Source organism: Mesocricetus auratus, unplaced genomic scaffold (assembly GCF_017639785.1).
Source record: "Mesocricetus auratus isolate SY011 unplaced genomic scaffold, BCM_Maur_2.0 Super-Scaffold_100008, whole genome shotgun sequence".
Taxonomy (NCBI): Eukaryota; Metazoa; Chordata; class Mammalia; order Rodentia; family Cricetidae; genus Mesocricetus; species Mesocricetus auratus.
The window spans coordinates 72816160-72836692 of record NW_024429192.1 but is presented as its reverse complement, the minus strand read 5'-3'; the positions used below and the strand labels follow the sequence as shown (position 1 = coordinate 72836692).

General features: G+C 43.3%; 1 protein-coding gene across 1 annotated transcript in view; it reads left to right on the top strand.

Moving 5' to 3' along the window:
* Positions 1 to 20533, top strand: part of Pi4ka (phosphatidylinositol 4-kinase alpha) — a 135114-nt gene that overhangs the window by 20541 nt on the left and 94040 nt on the right. The window contains exons 2-4 of the mRNA XM_005077560.4: positions 10413 to 10529; positions 14213 to 14306; positions 18838 to 18926. Coding sequence (XP_005077617.1) covers positions 10413 to 10529; positions 14213 to 14306; positions 18838 to 18926 — 300 coding nt within the window. The remainder of the gene's footprint in view (positions 1 to 10412; positions 10530 to 14212; positions 14307 to 18837; positions 18927 to 20533) is intronic.

Genomic DNA, 20533 nt, shown 5'->3' with positions numbered 1-20533 from the left:
TTCATAATTAATAAGAAGTCTTGTCATTATTTGGGAGCTGGCTTGTGGAACAGGAAAAGATTTGTTACAAATTATTTCTATTTAATTTTTTTAATTGAGTAGTCATGGTAGTTTGAAGTCAAAGTAGACCCTGGCAGCCTGGGGAGACAAGCCTACTCACTGCCTTTGGGACTCTCCCAGTGTCCCAGTGAAGTGACAACTGCACAGGCAGTAAGGTCTGGGCATGTTGATACTGCTGATTTTTATGCTGCAATATTTTAGAGCTCAGGTTCCCATTCTGAGTATTAGTTTCCAGAAGAAGACTAACACACCTAGGAAACGAAGGACTAAGCAAGCAAAACCCAACCTGACCCAGTCCAAAGCACCTGTCGACGCTTACAAGGAGGACTTCAGTTGAGCACTTCCCTTGGAGCACAGTGGCTAGAGAGGCTGGGGCACCTGCTGCTCAGGAGTGTGAGGAGGATCTGCTGTACTGTTGTGGGTAAAGTCGGAACAAAACCAAGAGTAGTGGTCGAGAGTGAGAGCCTTCACCCGTGTGCGTTGAGAGTGAGAGCCTTCACCCGTGTGCTTGCTGGGAAGCAGAGGGCGTTTGCAGATGTAGGAGGCTGTTGTGGGGAAACAGGTGATGCACTGCAGTTACCGCCCTGGGGGTGGAGCAGCTGGCAGTTTTACAGTTTATTGGGCTCCTTCAAATAGCTGAGTTGATTTACCTTTAACATCACCATTTCCAAGTTAAATATTCTTTACTCAGTTCTTGAGGGGAATGTTTCTAGAGCTTGCCTGCCTTGGGTGTTGGTTGCTGGAAATTTTTTAGTGTGGCAAAGAAACAACAGGAGTAGTCTTTCTCTCCCCTGCCCCATCTGGCATCAAATCCTCCTAAACAACTCCTCAGCTAGTTAGTTTCCATGTCTTCTCCATCAGGTCACCACTTTTACTTAGGTTTCTTTGGGGTCTCCTGACTCCTCTTGACTTTCCTGTCCTCCAGCGCCCATTCTTTATGCATCAGCTGGAGTGCTTCTAAATCTCCATTCTGAACTCATGCAAGTCTCTGCCCTCCACTGCTGAACTACAGCCCAGTAGCACTTGGCTGGTAGCTCTGAGGGCATTGTCTTCGCCAGGATTTGAGTTTTAGGCAAATCTGCTCTCTCTTTCCCACTGGAAGTGCTCTTTCTTGATTTTCCTCCCTGTTTGCTTCTTTGTTTTTCAGATTACAATTTAGTGGGCACCTTTGCAGACCCTCCTTGGTAACTCTACCAAAAGTTGCCTTTCAGAAGCCAGGTGGCAGTGGCAGCAAAAGCCTTTGATCCCAGAACTGTGGAGGCAGAGGCAGGTGGCTCTCTGTGTTCAAGGACAGAGAAACTCTCTCTCATGGAAGGGTTCCTTTCAGACCAGGCCTTGTGGTGCTGGTATAATCCCAGCCACTTGGGGCCAAATCAAGAGGGTCTTCCTGGATTACAGAGAGAGTTCAAGGACAGCCTGGACAATTTAGTGAGACTCTATCTCTAAATAAAAAAAGTAGAAAAAGGGCTAGACACACAGTTGAGGGTGGGGTGGTGGGCACTTGTGTAGCATGTCTGAGGCTCTGGTTTCAGTCCTCAGTACCCTGCCGCTTTAAGACTCTTGGTTATTTGTTACTTCTTTCCCTTTAAAATATTTTTAATTATTTTATTTTGTGTATATGGCTGCTTTGTCCACATGTATTTATGTGTTCCATGTGTGTGCCTAGTGCCTCAGAGAGGAGAAGAGGACATTGGATCTCTGGGAACTGAAGTTATAGGCGGTTGTAAACCACCATGTAGGTGTGTGCTAGGAACGGAACCTGGGTCCTCTAAAAGAGCTGGTAACCAGTGAGCCATCTCTCTGGACCAGGGCTTTTCACCCTTCCTATACTGTGACCCTCTAACTGTTCCTTGTGTTGTAGTGACCCCAACCTAAAATTATTTGTTGCTATTTCACAACTGTAATTTTGCTACTGTTATGAATTGCATTGTAAATATCTGATTTTTTTTTTTGAGATAAAGTCTTGCTATGTAGCCTTAGCTAGCTAGTCTAGAATTCACTGTGTATCTGAGGCTGGCCTCTAATTTCATGGCTGATTCTTCTGTTTTTGTCTTTCCCAGTGCTGGAATTACTGATGTGAATCACCATGTCTGCCCCTTCAGGCACTTTTAAAACAATGATTTTGTTTTTAATTGGGGTTGTTGGTATAGTTGGTGTTGCACAGGTGTGTGAATGTGCAGTGTGTGTCAAGGTCAGAGGACAGCCTTAGGCATTGTTCAAGTGCCCCTCCCCCCCTTTGACCTGGCATCTCCCATTGGACTGGAGCTAAGATGGCTGGCCAGGCAGCCACAGGGACCCCCCTGTTTCTGCTTCCCTAGTGCTGAAATTGCAACCACATATACTGACTGAGTCACCCGGCTTTTTAAAAATGTGGGCTGTCCTCATGCTTGCAATGGAAGCATTTTACTGACTAAGCTGTCTCCCCAGTCCAGTAAATTCTATTTAAAAAATTCAAATTGTATCTCCTGTGTGTGTGTGTGTGTGTGTGTGTGTGTGTTATTGTGCATATGAAAGGCAGAGAACAACTTTTGGGGATCAGTTTTCTCCCACCTTGTTAAGGCAAGGTGTATAGTTTCTGGATGATTTTCCTGTCTCCCCTCCCATCTCATCATAGGAATACTGGAATCACAGGTGTACAGTACCATATTCATGGTTCCATAGTATTGAACCCAGATAGTCAGGCACCTGGGAAGCCGCTGAGCCATCTCCATGACTCCCATTTTAGTTTTTCAGCTTTTTTGTTTTTCATCATGTTGGGAATCAAATTCAGAGTCTTGTATAGGATAAACACGTACTTTACTACTCTAAAACTATGCCTCTAGCTTAAAATATTAATTTTTGTGGGCTAGAAAAGGTTGAATATTTACCATTTCATGTGGTTAACTGTAGCAGGCTTTCCTGGGTCACTGGCCCCCAAATCATGACACGGAGACTTACTATTAATTATGGATGGTTGGCCTTAGCTTAGGCTTGTTTCTAGCTAGCTTTTTTAACTTAAATTAGCCCATTTCTATTAATCTATGTGCTGCCCTGTTTACCTCGTCTACGAACTGTCCATCCTGCTTTCCTGCTTCCTCTGTGTCTGTGTGGTCCCTGGCTGGCAGGCTCCCCTTTCTTTACTCTTTGCCCACCAACCCCACCTATCCCTCCTCTGCCTAGCTATTGGTTGTACAGCTTTTTATTAGACCAATCAAGTGCCTCAGTCAGGCAACACATCTTTACATAGTTAATCAAATATTCTGCAACACAAACAAATGCAACGCATCATTACATATTCTATTCCACAACATCCCCCCCTTTTGTCTAAATAAAAAGGGAAGGCTTTTTGTTTTATTTTTTGGTTTTTCGAGACAGGGTTTCTCTGTATTGTTTTGGAGGCTGTCCTGAAACTAGCTCTGTAGACCAGGCTGGCCTCAAACTGACAGCGATCCACCTGCCTCTGCCTCCTGACTGCTGGGATTAAAGGCGTGTACCACCAACGCCTGGCTCAAAAGGGAAGGTTTTAATTTTAACATAGTAAAACTATATGTAATAAGAACAATTATCAAGTAAGAATTACATTTGCAATATCCAGTCCATTAGTATTTGGCAAATTCAGAGAAAATACTCCATTATTTATCCCATCTTGGTGAGTCCAAAATTTTGTACCTAATTTACTTTCTGTCATAACAAAGGAAAACTGTAATTATAACTATCTGGTTTTAAACTCCATCGAAGATTCCAGGAGGATATATTAACTGAGTAAACAGGAAGTGTAGTGCAAGCAAATTCTAAAACTATAGAAATGACAAGACTGCCTGGATGTTGTTTTATCTTCAGCACAGTGGCTGTGCCTTAATCTATTGCTATCTCAATAGCCAGCAAGTGCAACTCCAAATTTACTGGCTTGCTTCTAGTATCAGCCTGGCCATTCAGGCCACACCCTGGCATGAATTCTGTTCCTGCTGGCACTGGTCCTGTCACTGCTACTAAAGGTAGCTATAACTAAATCTCTATTGGTATAATTAGGAAGAAGACTTGAGATTCAAAGGCTGGGGTGAAAATCTGTGAGATCAGAGAGGTAGATTAGCTAACCCTCCTTGCTGACATTCACGGAAGACCCGTGCTTCTGCTTTGCTAAATCAGAAAAACCTGTGGCAACCCAAACCCCACCCTACTACTTTCTGAGTCTCTCCATCTCTCCTCGATGCCCTCTGAGGCTCCATGATTACCCTCTGTCAACTAGTTGCTAACACAGCCTCCTGACCCAAGGTTAATTTAATTAATGCAATTGCAAACTCAGGGTTCACAGTGTGGATATCCCTTAACACCTGGACAATCACCCAAGGTTCCTCTGCAATGTGAGACATCCATCTTTAGCCTACAGGCCTAGATTGTCTGGCAAACTTTTCTATGAAACAGAAAATTTTGAAGGACTGTCCCACCTTTTCTTGGCAAAGTTCACCAGTTGCTTTCCTTTGTGTCCTACAGACTATCTGGCAGACTTTTCTATGAAACAGGAATTTTGAAGGACTCTCTTGGGAAAGTTCAGCAGTCTTTTTCCCTTTTTCCTGTATGTCCAGGTTGTACAGCATACTGTCAGCAGTCAAAGCAAGAGCAGTTTCTTGCCAAAATGGCTGGCTTTGCCCCAGTGAAAGCAAACTCTGTATGGAGGTTCTTCAATGTCCATTGTCCCCCTACCCCCGGCTTTTTTTTTTTTCCAAGACAGGGCTTCTCCATGTAGCTCTGTAGACCAGGAGGGCCTCGAACTCACAAAGATCCACCTGGCTCTGCCTCCTGGGTGCTGGGATCAAAGGCATGTGCCACCACTGCCTGGTGCCTGTGCACATTTTTAAACACACTGCAACATATTTAGAGATTCTTTTGGTCTAGACCTGTTTTACTATGCACCTGTAGCATTCTCTGAGCAAGTGAGCCAAACCTTAAACTCATTTCATGGTTTGCGCTGATGACTGACTTGCTCCACCCAGTTCAGGTCTGTGAGAGCCAAACTTTACACCCAATGTGCTTGGCCAAGAGCTGCATTTAATTGGAACCTACATTTAACTGGGAGCTGCGTTTAACCACCCCAGCTCTAAGAAGTTGTGACAACACTGTGCCTGGCAGTTTTTTGTTTTGTTTTTTTACTTGGTTTGTTGTTTCTACTTAACATGTTAGCTGCCCAAGTACTCACTTTATGGGACAGCCAATTCTCTGTACGCTACAAGCATCAGGCTACTAGAAAGCCATGCTGGATTTTTTTGTTTGTTTGGTTTTTCAGCTTTCTGAGGCACCCCCTTATGTAGAAATATGTGCCCCACATTGAGAGCCAAATGTAGCAAGATTTTGTGGACTGCCATCCCTTTAATCATTTCATGGAGACTTATTATTAATTATGAATGCTTGGCCTTAGCTTTGTTTCTAGCTAGCTTTTTAAACTTAAAGTAATCCATCTCTATTAATCTTTGTGTTGCCCTGAGGCTCGTTTACCTCATCTACGTAGTGTCCATCCTGCTTTCCTGCTGCCTCCGTGTCTGTCTGTCTGGCGCCTGGCTGGCTGGCCGACTGGCTTCCCTGTTCTCTCTGCCCACCAGTCCCACCTATCCCTCCTCTGCCTAGCTATTGGCCATTCGGATTTTTACTAGATCAATCAGGTGCTTTAGGCAGACACGGTAAAACAGCAGTGCATCTTTACATAGTTAAATATTGCATAACATTAACCTAATCAAGTGGTTGAATTGTTGCTTATTCTAATGTTTCTGGGTCCTAACAGCTTCCTTGGGGGAGGGTGTGGTGTCAATGACATAGACACCAGGAGTCAGGTGAAAGAATAAACAGGAGATTCATTTATTTAGCAATGAGGGGGAACCTTATATACCCTCCCAGCACCCAGGTGTTCCAATTCATTGATATCACATGTGTCCGTCCCCCCCCTCCCGTTGGCTAGGCATGATCAGGACCTCTGACAGCACCAGGCAGACTCGAGGTTGGCTCATCTCTTGACCTGGTAGGCTTTAACTTCCTACATACTAATACTGACTATTTTATATCATTTCCAGTTTTCAAATCCAATCAAGTTGAACATAGAGGTGGGGTTATTGCATACAAATGAACAATAAGGCAAAGGTTATTACATACAGATAAAGAGATGAGTTATTATACACAGCTGAGCAGAGGCAGGTTTAGCTAATTTAGGCCAGAGCTGTCTTCAGGTCATGAACATTGGTTCTCAGCCTGTGAGTCACGACCCCTTTGGAGGTTGCAGATCACAGATCCTGCATATCAAATATTTAAATTATGATTCATAACAGCAGCAAGATTACAGTTATGAAGGGACAATGAAATAATTTCATGGTTGGGGGGTCACCACAACATGAGAACTGTGTGAAAGGGTCACAGTGTTAGGAATGTTGCAACCATTGCTCTAGGAAGAGAAAGCTGTGGTAACGTTTTCTGCTCACATCTGCACACATACTAGGGAAAGGCCTTGCCAATCCCCTGAGCCTGCCTGGGGAAGTCCTTGCTGTTTCCCATGGGTCTAAGACTTTGGCATCCTTGACGTGGCCATGTTCAAGTCAAATAGCACTCTTCATTCAGAACTTACTCCCTGCAGAGGCTGACCTTGAACTTTTTGATTCTCTATCCACAGACCAGCGCTCGGATTGTAGGCATACAACACCATGCCTGCTTTATATGGTGCTGGGGCTTTCACTCACGGCCTTGTGCATGCTAGACAAGCACTGTCCCAATGAATCTATAGTTCAGCCCATGTTTTTCTTATTGTGTGGGAATTTCATGCATGCTTGTATTTTGGTTAAGTCTACCCCAGTTCCCTTGCTCCTGATTTCTTTCTTACTCCCCCACTATTGTTCCCTCCCATGTTCACATGGGGTTTAGTTTGTTTGTTTAAATCCACTGAGCTCACTTAGTGCTGCCTCTGTGTGCTTAGGTGTGGCCATCTATAAGAGCATGAGTAGCCTCTCAGGGACTGCACCCTGAAAGAAAACGACTCCTCCCCGAGAAGCTGCAGTTGGCAGTAGCTCCTCTTACAGGGATGGGACTCTGTGACTACCTCCCCACCCATCCACCCATGTGGAGACTTTCATCTGGCTTGATCTCCACGGGTCTTAAGCATCCCGCACAACTGCTGTGAATTCACATCTCAATGTAATTCTCCACTGCCCCCGACTCTTACCAGCTCTCTGCCCTCTTCTGCGATGATCTCCGAACCTTATGAGGAGGCATATGATATAGATAGACATCTCGTTTAGGCTGATTACTCTGCTGTCTGTTAGTCTGTTCCTTGACCAGTTGTGGATTTCTCTGTTTATCATTACTGCAAAAACAAGCTTCTCTGGTTTTGGTTGAAAAATATACTGATCTATGTGTACAATGATAAGTCATTAGGAGTCATCTTTTAATGCTATGTCCATTTTACAGAATGATAGTAAGAAGTTCTCGACTAGAGCATATTACCCTTCCAGCCACAGGTTCTTGCCCTGGTAACAGTGTGAGCTTGGGTTCTGTCTTGTGGAATGAGGGCCTTAAGTCCAATAAGAAAGTAGTTGGTTCTTCCCCTAATATCTGTGCCGCTATTGCACCAGTGGCCATATCTTGCCAGGTCATCTGTTGTAACTCAAAGGGCTGATGGTTAGATAAATTTGATGATTACTTTTCTCCTCCAGTAGTATACATAGCAACTTTCAGCACTGTGAAAGCTAGTCAGTAGGTATGAAGCTTTTAGGTTGGTGCCAGTTGGAGTTTTCCATGTTCTATGACTCATGTGTGTGTGTCTTCAACAGTAGGGTCTTACCATCAGGTTCTGGAGGTATGTGAAACCCCAAAGACCAACAACTCCAGAGGAAGGAGCCCATTCCTGGCACTGAACTTTTTATTTGATAGTTCTTGGTGTGTAGCTGTGTGTATTTTAGGAAGTTTCTATAGTAATGTTATTATATCACATTCCTTCCTTCCTTCCTTTTTTTTTTTTTTGAGACAGTTTCTCTGTGTAGCCTTGGCTGTCCTGGAACTGACTCTGTAGTCCAGGCTGGCCTCTGACTGCCTCTGCCTCCCAAGTGCTGTGATCAGTTGTGTACATTATCACCGCCAGCTTCCATATGACTTTTTAAAGATCTTTAGTGTTATTATCCCTCCTCATATTCTTTCCACTACTTCCCATCCCCACCCTACTTAATCCTTGTTGTTCCATTATGCCCCATTCACCCTTTATACCACAACCTGTGTTCCATCCTCATGACCCTTACTAGCGTACTGATTTAGTGTAGGTACTTCACATGTGTGAAGATTCAAAGGGTAGGTAGTATCTACATATGAAGGAGAACATGACAGCATTTGTCTTTCTCAGTCTGAGTTACCACAGATGTGATTATTTCCAGCTCCATCCATTTACCTGCACATTTCATAATTTCCTTTTTCTGAATAATTATCCAGATTGTTTTTATTATTTTAAAGATTTATTTATTTATTTATTTATTTATTTATTTATTTATTATGTATGCCTTGTTCTGCCTGTGTATATTCCTGCACGACAGGAGAGGGCCCCAAATCTCATTACAGATGGCCGTGAGCCACCATGTGGTTGCTGGGAATTGAACTCATGACTTCTGGAAGAGCTGCCAGTGCTCTTAACCACTGAACCATCTCTCCAGCCCCCTATCCAGACTGTTTTAATTTCCTGGCTATTATGAATACAGTATATGAACAAGTACCTCTGTAATAAGATGTAGTGGTCCAGATTTTATGATAGACATGTTTCTGGCCACAGTAGCTGTATTATTTTGCTTCCTATTTCTGATGAACTGTGACCAAAAGCAACTTATGGAGGAAAAGGTTTATTTGGTTTACACTTCTGTGTCTCAGTCCAACAGTGAGGGAAGTCAGAGGAAATGCAGGAACCATAGAAGGATGCTGCCACCATTCTTCTTTGAGGTTTTGTTTGTTTTGTTTTGTCTTTTTGTTTTTTGAGACAGGGTTTCTCTGTGTAACAGTCCTGGCTGTCTTGGAACTCCCTTTGTAGACCAGGCTGGCCTCATACTCACAGAGATCTGCCTGCCTCTGCCTCTGCCTCTGCCTCCTGAGTGCTGGGATTAAAGGTATGTGCCACCATTCCCCTGGGTCTGGGTTTAGTTAAGTTGAGAACATTGAGCAGCTCAAGTCTACACCAGTCTACTCCCACCATTAGTAAGGAATGGTCTCCTTTCCCATGCCCATGCCAGTGCTTATTATCATTTGGTTTTTTAATATTAGCTATTCAGACTGGGGTAAGATCAAATATAAAAGTAGTTTTAGTTTGCATTATCTTGATGGATAAAGATGTAGAACGTTAAGCTGGGCAGTAGTGGCACAAGCCTTTGATTCCCCTGCCCCCCTTCACAGGAAGCAGAAGCAGGTGGTGATTTCCAGGACAACCAGAGCTACACTGTGAAACCCTGTCTCAAAAAAAACAAAAAGGGAAAAAATATGTTGAACATTTAAAACATATTTATCAAACATTTGTGTTTTTTCTTTCGAGAACTCTTTAATTCAATGCCCCAGTTTTTAATTGGGTAATTTGTTTTCTTGATGTTTAATTCTTTTTTTAGTTCTTTGTGTATTTTAAATACTAACCCTCTATCAGTACATACCAGTACAGTCTTTTAAGTGAAGTAAAACAGTGACTTACTGGTTATGTGAACTTCTGCAGGATGGGTTTCCCCCCCCCCCAAATGTGGCCTTCTAGTTTTGGATGCTGTGTTTGCTTGTTTATTAATCTGAGTGTGTGTGTGTGTTTGAGGTGTGCCTAAATTTATGTATGTGCGCCATGTCACATATATACAGAAAAGGCTTCAGATCCCTGGAACTGGACCTAGAGACAATCTGAGCCACCATGTGGATTCTGGGAAACCTAACCTAGGTCCTTTGCAAGAGCAGTAAGTACTCTTTGCCATTGAGCTATTTCTCCAGCCCTGTGTTTTGTTTTCTAACAAGACTTATTTTTATTATTTTTAAGTTTCTGTATGTATGTGCATAGGTATATGCAGATGCCTGCAAAAGTCAGAGGAGTTGGATTCCCCTGGAGCCAGAGTTACAGGCAAACCCAGGTCCTCTAAAAGAGTAGTATGTGCTTTTAACTACTGAGCCATCCCTTCAGCCTCTTGTGTTTTGTTTTAAAATGTTATTTTTGCCAGGTGTTGGTGGCACACACCTTTAATCTCAGCACTGGGGAGGCAGAGGCAGGTGGATCTCTGTGAGTTCGAGGCCAGCCTGGTCTACAGAGTGAGTTCCAGGACAGCCTCCAAAACAATACAGAGAAACCCTGTCTCGAAAAAAACCAAATAAATAAATGTATAAATAAACAAAATCTTATTTTCTAGGTCCAAAAACTACTTTGCATGTGCCCAGTAGATTTCCATGGAATCTTCCAACTTGATGAAAGACGGAGAGATGCAGTGATTGCGTTGGGCATTTTTCTCATCGAATCTGATCTTCAGGTGAGTCTTTACCAAGTTTATGTTTCTTCAGTGTGAAGGTCGTGTAATGAGAATCTGTACTGTATTGTGTATATTTACCTAGTCCCACAGTACGAGGAGTGTGCTTCTCACCTAAGCAAAGCAATGAGGGGAAGAGTGAGACAAGGTAAATAGGACAGTGGTATGGAGCACCTAGGAAACTTACCAAATTGTTTATTTTTTTAGCTGGATCTCTGTATGTAGCCTGGTGGTCCTGGGATTAACTGTAGCCCAGGCTGCCTCAAACTCGAAGAGATCCACCTGCCTCTGCTTCTCAAATACTGAGATTAAAGGCATGTGCCACCACTGCCCAGCCAATTTACTGTTTCTTTAAAAATGTGTTGTAAAATAAATATTAAAGGTTTTAAACTTTTTTTTTTCAAGGCAGGGTTTCTCTGTGTAGCTTTGTAGACCAGGCTGGCTTCGAACTCACAGAAATCTGCCTGCCTATGCCTCCCGAGTACTGGGATTAAAGGCATGCACCACCACTGCCCAGCTTTGGTTTTAAACTTTTTTGAAATTTGGGAGTATAACTAAGATAAAATTCTTTTGAGATGTAACTGCATATTTTACAAAGTAGGCTTGCTTTTTAGTAAGGTAAAATGTTCATCAGTTATATACGATCATCTTTATCAAAACTGAACAGAAATAAAATTTGAATACATACTAATAGTATTTTGTTAGGGATTAAACCCCAGCCTTTTGCTACAATGGAAAATTGTATATTGTTGCTTCACTATTTTTAACACTTTTTAATTATATATTTAAATTAGAACAGGCTGCTTCCCATGTCAGTTCCAGCTCTCTCTCTCCCTCCCCTCCACGTCCACTCCCCCCGACCAGTCCCCCCAGCCCCTCACCCAGTCCCCACTCCTTGGGGGATCTCTAGAGTCTGTAATTTTATTCCAGGGAGGGCCCAGACCCTCCCCAAAGTATCCAGGTTGAGAGAGCATCCCTCATTGTGGGATGGGTCCCCAAAGTCCATTTGTGTGCCAGGGATAAATACTGATCTACTACCCAAAGCCACATAAATTGCCTGCGTCTCCTCACTGACACCCACATTCAGGGGGTCTGGATCAGTCCCATGCTGGCCTCTCATGCATCAGTCTGGGGCTCAAGATCTCCCCCTGTTCAGGTCAGCTGTTTCTCTGGGATTCACCAGCCCAGTCTGCTTCACTGTTTTTATAATTACCAATGCCAGCTGGAGTAAACTCTTGATCATTGGATACTACTTCTATTCATTTATATGTTGTTTATCAACTCTAGATACTATTCTTGGAATTCTAAGTTCAATTGTTCTGTTAGGAAAATAATGTTATGTAATGAATATTCATCTAAGACCATTAGTCTGTACTTCCTAGAGATTATACTCTAATAAGCATTATTTATTATTTATTTTGTTTTATGAAACAGAGTCTTGTTGTATATCCCTGCTTTGCTTTATTAGTAAAGACTTGCCCAGCTATGTAGATCAGGCTGGCCCTGAACATGGTAGGGTCTGTCTCTCCACTGCTGGGATTTCATGCATGCTCATGTGTTTTTCTGTTGGAAGACCTTGCTAGCTGGTTGAGGTTGCAGTCTGTCATGGCCTGGCAGCTTTTCCTAGAAGTGTGGCTACAAGGAAACTTCCTCCCTTCCCATCAAAACTTCCTGCCTCTACCTGCCCTTGTCTGGAAAATGCCCCTGGGCCTGGAAGACTGACTTTATCTGAAAGCTGTCTCTAAGCCAGATGCTTGATTTATCGTTAGCTTGACCCTTGGCACAGACTCCTGCTAGAAGACTTGTGCTAGGAACTCTACTATAGAATCCTACTGCCACATGAAGCCTTGTGATAGGAGCGTGGCCCTTAATGCAAACTAAGGTTTGTCCCCAGCTCCCCAGTCCTATATATTCCTTATGCTCTGGAATAAAGCTGAGCAGATTCACTGAAGTCCGTCTCTTGGAGGGTTTTCTCCGTTGTACCCACAGCTGTCCTAACCGTTTCCTGCTTCTGCTTCCTTCACCCTCATGGACCAATGCAGCCAGCAGTTCCAAAGAGGAAACAGAGCCACATTTTCACTGAGTACTTGGCTTTTTGCAGAGTATTTGTCCCTGAACTCTGGGCCTTGCACATGGTAGGCAAGTGTTGTACCATTCATATACACCCTCAGACATTCCAGTTTTCATATTTGCCAACTCGTATTAAGTATAAAATGAGTTATAGAGGGCAGAAAAGAATTTCTACATGTATTACTTTAAAATATTTTTGACATATGCATTGTTTAATAGAGTTACTTGTAAATCCCAAACATATACCTGACTTTTCTAAGATGGAAAGGAAGACATAGTACAAACTACCTTCATGTAGTTTGGTTTCTTCCTAAGAACTGAGCAAGTGTCAGACGGCACATGACAATTTAGCTGTGCTGCCTGTTCTACCTTTGGACTCTTGGATACAGATGGAACCCAGAATACTTTATTAGACCCTGAGAAGGTCAAGGGACCATGTCTTTATCTTGGTTCACTTCCTGTTTATATTGCTTGACTCTGTCTAGGAAGCATTGGCTGCCTTCATGTCTTTCCTGAGCTATCATAGCAACAGTTGTGGCCAGAGTAGTGGAGGTAATTTGTTCTCCATGTACTACTAAAGCCCCCACATTATGTAGGGAGGAGCCAAGGCTCTTGTCAGATGGCCGTGCAGTGCAGCCCTTTGGAGTTTTGGGCTTATGATCCTAGACAGATGTTCTAACCACTACCTTTTATCATTTACATATTTTTTTCCATTTTGCTTATAAATCTGCATTTAGGCCAAGCTTGGGATAATCACAGTCTCTATTTCATTGGACATTAGATAGAGCTTCAAAGCTGGGTAGCACACTAAGGTGGTGGTGCATCAGATGAAGGTGCTTCAAAGCTGGGTACCACACTAGGTTGGTGGTTCCCGTCTGTAATCCCAGCACTTGGGAGGTGGAGGCAAGTGAATCTCTCTAGTTCAAGCCCAGCCTGGTCTGCATAGCATCCCAGGTTATCTAGAGTTAAATAAAAAAAGGAAAGCAGTTTATTTCATTGGACTACTGTTAACCATTGAAGTCTGATGCTTAGCTTTCAAGGACTAAAAGGGACATAAAGCACAGAATTTAACAAAGTAGAGGGAAGAGGTCAAGGAGTAAGAAAAGCAGCAAGTCCAGAAGCTCAGGCTGTGAGTGTCACATTAGTCTCAAGAATCTCATCTTAGGATCTTGATCCGTCTGTGGCTTTGGGTGGTCTGTTATTGAAGGCAGACTTAAGTACTTGCATGTGAGTGCCTTCCAAAGAGGCACTTGTAAGGGCCTGACCCTCGGAGAAGTCCACTAGGCTGCACATTATATACCGTAGGCATGTGTGAGCTCCTGTGAAACAGACTGACATCTTCTGGACTGTGATATATAGAAATAGGTAGTGGCATACGCCTTTAATCCCAGCACTCTAGAGGCAGGTGGATCTCTGTGAGTTCGAGGCCAGCCAGGACTGTTACACAGAGAAATCCTGTCTTGAAAAAAAGAAAGAAAGAAGTAGGAAGGGTGATGCCATGTGAGTTTCTGCTTCACATTATCCCTAGAGATTCTGAGATTCTTAGGTTTGCATAGCTTAATCTATGTGAAAAAGCCTACTAGTCACTTATTAATACATTTTTGTTTGTTTTCTAGCACAAAGACTGTGTTGTTCCTTATCTTCTTCGACTTCTCAGAGGTCTTCCAAAAGTGTACTGGGTCGAAGAAAGCACAGCTCGGAAAGGCAGAGGTAATTTCATATGTTTATCCTGAATGCAAAAACAAACAAAAAAACATAGGCATTACACAGCTTCTGCCTGGTTCCCCCAGATGTGGAACAACTTCAGTGCCCTCACACTGCTACCCCAGACCCATAGGTAAAGGGGAAAGTGCTCTCAGCCTGCAGCTTCCCATTGCACTCTTCTGGACATGAGAACATTCTTTTGAGACTCAGAAACTTTCGTTCTTGTTTGTCATTGGCTACAGTGGAATCATCTGCATTGTCCATCCCCAAACCAACCATTTTGCCCTTGAGCTAATAGATTTATTCCTAGAGGAAGGTCAGTTCTCCACATTCCGATGCTGCTGTTCCAAGGGTAAGATGGACATTGGGAACATAACCACAGTTCACTAGAAATAGCTTTTGTCAACTTTGCTGTTAAGTTTCACTTCAACTCCTACTTTAAAACATTATGCTGGCCGGGCGGTGGTGGCGCACGCCTTTAATCCCAGCACTCGGGAGGCAGAGGCAGGCGGATCTCTGTGAGTTCGAGGCCAGGCTGGACCGACAGCCTCCAAAACAATACAGAGAATCCCTGTCTCGTAAAACCAAAAAAAAAAAAAATTATGCCGGACATGGTGGTGCATGCCTTTAATCCCAGCAGAGGAAGGCAGGTCTCTTGAGTTTGAGGCCAGCGTGGTCTACAGAGTTCCAGAACAGCCAGGGCTACAGAGAGAAACTGTGTCTCAAAAAATAAAAAAAAATGAGGAAGAAGAAGAAAGAAATGGAATTCATATTCATTTCATTTTTAACTGGTGTTTTATTTTGGATTTGGGGGGGTTAGGAGTGTCAAAGGGAAGTCACAGCCTTTGTCCCACATTTTCTCTGCTGCCTTCCTTTTCCTTCTATCCTTCTTTGTGAAGTAATCCTATAGACCCACTATATACCAGATTTGTGTTAACTACAACACTGATGTTTGTGTGTACTGGTACCCTGAAGCTCCCAAATGCTCTTGGAACACCTCCAGCGTTTTAGGGTTCCTGATCCATAAAACCGAAGTTTCTTTGGAATCTAGCTCTGTAGTACTTTATATAAAACCTTTGGATATATCATGGTGGGTTGGGGTCTGTAATGAAGACATTGTTTTTTCTCAATAGGTGATGCTGCCCTAACTTGTTAAGGGGACTCACTTTGCCACAGACATTTTGCTGTTGTCACAAACATCCTGATTGTGCCTGTGCACCTTCTGATATGTAGTTTTCAGTCTTTTAGTTGCCCATCATGGCCAGAACTGACCATGACTCCTCAGAACATGATGTTTCCACAATTCAAAAGGCCATAATTAACAGAAGTCTGTATCTACAGCTGTTAGCTAATAACAGAAGCTGTTGGTGTTCTTTTGTTTATTTGCTTGTTTGTTTGTTTATTTTGGGTTTTTCGAGATCTGGTTTCTCTGTGTATCTTTGGAGCCTGTCCTGGAACTCACTCTGTAGATCAGGCTGGCCTCGAACTCACAGAAATCCACCTGCCTCTGCCCCCTTCCCCCGAGTGCTGGGATTAATGGTGTGTGCCACCACCACCTGACAAAAAAGGAAAAATATTTTTAATTATATATACTATTATATATGAAATATATAATTATATAAATATATATTTTGTTATATATGAAATATTTAATTATGAATATATATAATTATGTATAAAATAATAATATGTATGTGGATGTGTCTGTGTGGGTGTGTACATGTGAGTGTGGTGCCCTCAGAGTGTCAGATCTCCTGCAACCACTGTGTGCTTGGTTGGTGCTTGGAAGAAAACTTGAGTCCTCTGCAAAAGCAGGCTGCCCTCTTAGCTGCTCGGGTTTCCCTGAGACCTAACAATCATCGTCATCTCCTCCTCGTCTTTCTTTTCCCCTTCCTCCTCCTCCTCCACCCGCTGAATTCATCAGCAGCTGCACTAATGTGCACAGACATGTACATATAATTTAGGGTAATAAATAAATCTTTTAAACAAAAATCACTTTTATATACACAGATTCATGTTAGAATGAAAGTTTTGACATGTTTGAAATACTGTTAAAATATCTATAAATTTATAGCATTTGTGTGTGAACTGGGGACTGAACCCAGGGCCTCATGCATGCTAACTATGTACTCCATCGAGGGGGGGGAGGGAGGGAGGGAGAGGGAGAGGGAGAGAGAGAGAGAGAGAGAGAGAGAGAGAGAGAGAGAGAGAGAGAGAGAGAGGAGGGCTCTTGCTATCCTGGAACTCATCAAGTAAACTAGGCTGGCTGGCTAGCAAGCCCCAGAGATCCTTCTGTTTTTTTGTCTCTGCATAGCTGGCACTGGGATTGCAAATGTGTGCAGCCTGCCTGGATTTTCATGTGGTTGCTGCAGATCAAACTTAGGTCCCATGCCCAAAGCTACCCACCATTTTTTGTTTGTTTGTTTCGAAAAGCAGTATAACGTATGCTTTAAAAATCTAAAGTAGTGGTTCCCAAAGTGGGCAGTGTAAACTGCTATAAACCCCAACGTGATTTTGATGCACACACAGGTTTCAGAGCTATCTGGGTGGCATTTTAAAATTCTAATAATCTTTACTCTTCTGTCATATACTAAGAATATCCATAGGCCTGGAGAGATAGCTCAGAGGTTAAGATCACTGGCTGCTCTTCCAGAGGTCCTGAGTTCAATTTCCAGCAACCACATGGTGGCTCACAACCATCCATAATGAGATCCGGTGCCCTCTTTTGGCCTGCAGAAATACATGTAGGCAGAACACTATACATAATAAATTAATAAATCTTAAAAAAAGAATATTCATTAAAAGTGGGTGCTCTTTTTTTGTTTTTCAAAACGGGGTTTCTCTGTGTAGCCCTGGCTGTCCTGGAACTCGATTTTGTAGCCAGGCTGGCCTCCAAGTGCTGGGATTAAAGGTGTGCACCACCACTACCTGGCTTAGAAAAAGTGGGTACTCTTATGTCTTTAATTCAGAATTAAGATTGATTACCTGATTCATGGTAGCATATGATAACCATGGTTGGAACGATGGCGGTGGTTCTAACATCTGAAGGTCAGAAAGACTTTGCACGTGTAATTTTTGGTGTTTTGAGTGAGATGCTCTTTCCAGCCTTAATTGCTTTGGAGAATTTCCCTGCTGTTGGGCTTAGTCTGAGGACTTAAAAGTTTATGGGCATGCCTGGGGCATGTGGTTCAGTAGTCAAGAGTGCAGGTTCCAGCTTTGAAACTCTTATTGAAACTCTTGTGCAATCTCCAATACAGTATGAACATATGCCTGTGTCTGTTTCATCCTGCTAAAGTGATGTTAATATGCATTTGATGGTTACTGTTCCTGCACCATTGCTTATACTCTGTTTAGATTTATTTTTAGGTTGAATATATAGCTCACTTGTTAGAATGCTTGCCTCCAGCATGCTTAACTTAAGGCCCTGGGTTTGATCTCCAGCACCATATGAACAAAGCAAGAAACTAATAATCCATTACCAATAATGCCGTTACCAAATTTGTGATCCCAACATTTAGGAGGTAGAGGCAGGAAGATCATAAATTCAAGGCTGGGCCAAGGAGGTGGCCACAAAGCTTAATGTCCTAAGTTCAGACAGCAGAATCAATGTAAGAGCTGAATTTGGTCAGTCAGGTCCCAGAAATCCAACCGCTCCTGCAGCAAGGCAGGGGCTGGAGACAGGAGAATCCATGGAATATGCAGCACAACAAACAAAAAAGAACGTAAACAAGGTGAAAGGTAAGGACCCACACCCGAGATTATCCTGTAACCTCCACACAAATGCTGTGGCACATGCCTGCTCACAAAACACAAGAGTTCACTCCCTGGGACCCTCATGATGAAAGAGAGAACTGACCCTAAAGTTGTCCTCTGACCTCTACACACATGCAGGTCACACACGCTCTCTCTCTCACACACACACACACACACACACACACACACACACACACACACGCACACACACACACGCACACACACACGCGCGCACACACACGCGCGCGCACACACACACACACACACACACACACGCACACAATTAAAAACAGCTGAAAATTATAGCAAAGGTCCATAATAAACCGATAGAACAGAAGCTCCGCAAACCAAAGCCTTGCTTTTTTGTTTGTTTTTTGTGTGTGGTTTTTTTTGGGGGGGGTTCAAGACAGGGTTTCTCTGTATTGTTTTGGAGGCTGTCCTGGAACTCGCTCTGTAGATCAGGCTGGTCTTGAACTCACAGAGATCTGCCTGCCTCTGCCTCCCAAGTGCTGGGATTAAAGACGTGCACCACCACCCAGTGCCCTTGCCATCTTTTAGGTCTTTTTTGTTGCGTGTTGTTTTTTGGGGTGGTGTCTCATGTATCCCAGCCAGGCCTCATTCTCTGTGTGATGAGAATAGCTGAACTTCTGATTTCCTGTCTGCTGCCTGAGTGTTGGGATTGCAGGCTTGAGCCACCACTTCTGCTCTCTTACTTCATGTAAGCTGGTCCTTTGGCCAGCTATGTGTCTGGTGTTTAATGTCATTCGTGCTTTGTGTCTTCCAGGGAACCTCCCAGTTGCAGAGAGCTTCAGCTTCTGTCTGGTCACATTGCTGTCTGATGTGGCTTACAGGGACTCCTCCCTGAGGGATGAGGTAAGTGTCTAATGACTGTGCTGCCTGGATGTTAAAAAGAACCTCAGAATGACAGAAAGGGGGTGGGAAGCATGATTGGGTTGTGTTGGTTTTATTTAGTACTATTTGTGCATGTATGTATATGTGTTGTTACACACATGTGTACATACATGCAGAGGCTAAAGGAGGACATCAGATATTTTTTTTCTTGAGCTCTTGGCACTTGTGTATAAAATCCCCTCCCTCTCTCCTTCTCTCTTTCTTTCTCCCTCTCCCCCCCCCCCCCCTTTCTTTTTGTCTGTTCTGATGCTGGAGACTTACCCCAAGGCCGTGTACTTCCCAGGCAAACACTTTACTACTAAGCTGAATCTCCAGCCCTTTCCATGTTTTTGAGACAGGGTCTGTCACTGAACTGAAGCTCAGTGTTTGAGCTACACTGGCTAGTCAAGTACCAGGGATCCACCTGTCTATACACCCCAAAGCTGGGTTACAGGCACTGCACAGCACTCCCTGGATTTACATGGGTGCTGGCAATTCAACTCCCATCTTACTGCTTTCACGGCATGCAGTTTTACCCACTCTACCATCACCCAAGCCCCTTTATTTGATGCTATTAATAGCAATACTTCTCAGCTGTGATATTTTGGGTATTTTTCAGGACCTTGTAAGTCTTCCTTCATTCAGTGTATTTTGTGTGAGGTAAGCAGAAAAAGACAGAGGTGACTCACTTTCCTCCTCGAGGTTCTTGATTGAAGTTGCTCATAGAAAACAATTTTTCCTTTTTTTTTTTTTTTTTTTTTTTTTTGGCATGTGGATATGATGTCCGTGCATGTCTAGCCACGTGGAGGCCTGAGGTTGACGGTGAGGATCATCTTCCATTGCTCCCTACACCTTTTGTTTATTTAGCCCGGTTTGGTTTTGGTTTTTGGTTATTGAGACAGGGTTTTCTGGCTGTCCTGGAACTCTGTCTGTAGACCAGGCCAGCCTGGAACTCAGTGATGCACCTGCCTCTGCCATCCAAGTGCTGGGATTAAAGGTGTGCACTACCTCTGTCTGGTTCAACCATGTTCTTAATCAGACTTACCGTTTAGAAAATCAGTTCTTAAAACCTGGAAGCCAGAGCTTTTTAAAACTTGTAACCTCAGAATTTGGGGGACAGAGACAACAGTATTGTGAGTTTGTTTGAGAATTCTTCTGCTTAACCAGATCAAACAAAAATGTAGCAGACTTTTTTTCTATTTCATCCTGGAAACACCATGATTGATTAGCAGCACCAAAGGTCCATAGGAGTCATGCCACCTTAAAATTCACTTTGCCTCTGCTGGCCATTGCAAGTTAGGCCTTATGGACATTGCTTTGTCTTTAGTGCCTATGGTGATTTGAGTAAGAATGGCCCCCTTAGGCTCATATATTTGAATGCTTAGTCATCAGGGAGTGGTGCTGTTTAAGAAGGGTTAGGAAGTTGGCCTTATTGTAAGAGGTGTGTCACTGGGAGTGAGCTTTGAGGTTTCAAAAACCCATGCCAGGCCCAGTCCCCCCCTCTCTCTGCCTGTGGATCAGGATGCAGCTCTCAACTACGTCTCTAGCACCATACCTGCCATGCCTGCTGTCTTGCTGCCTGCCTTGGT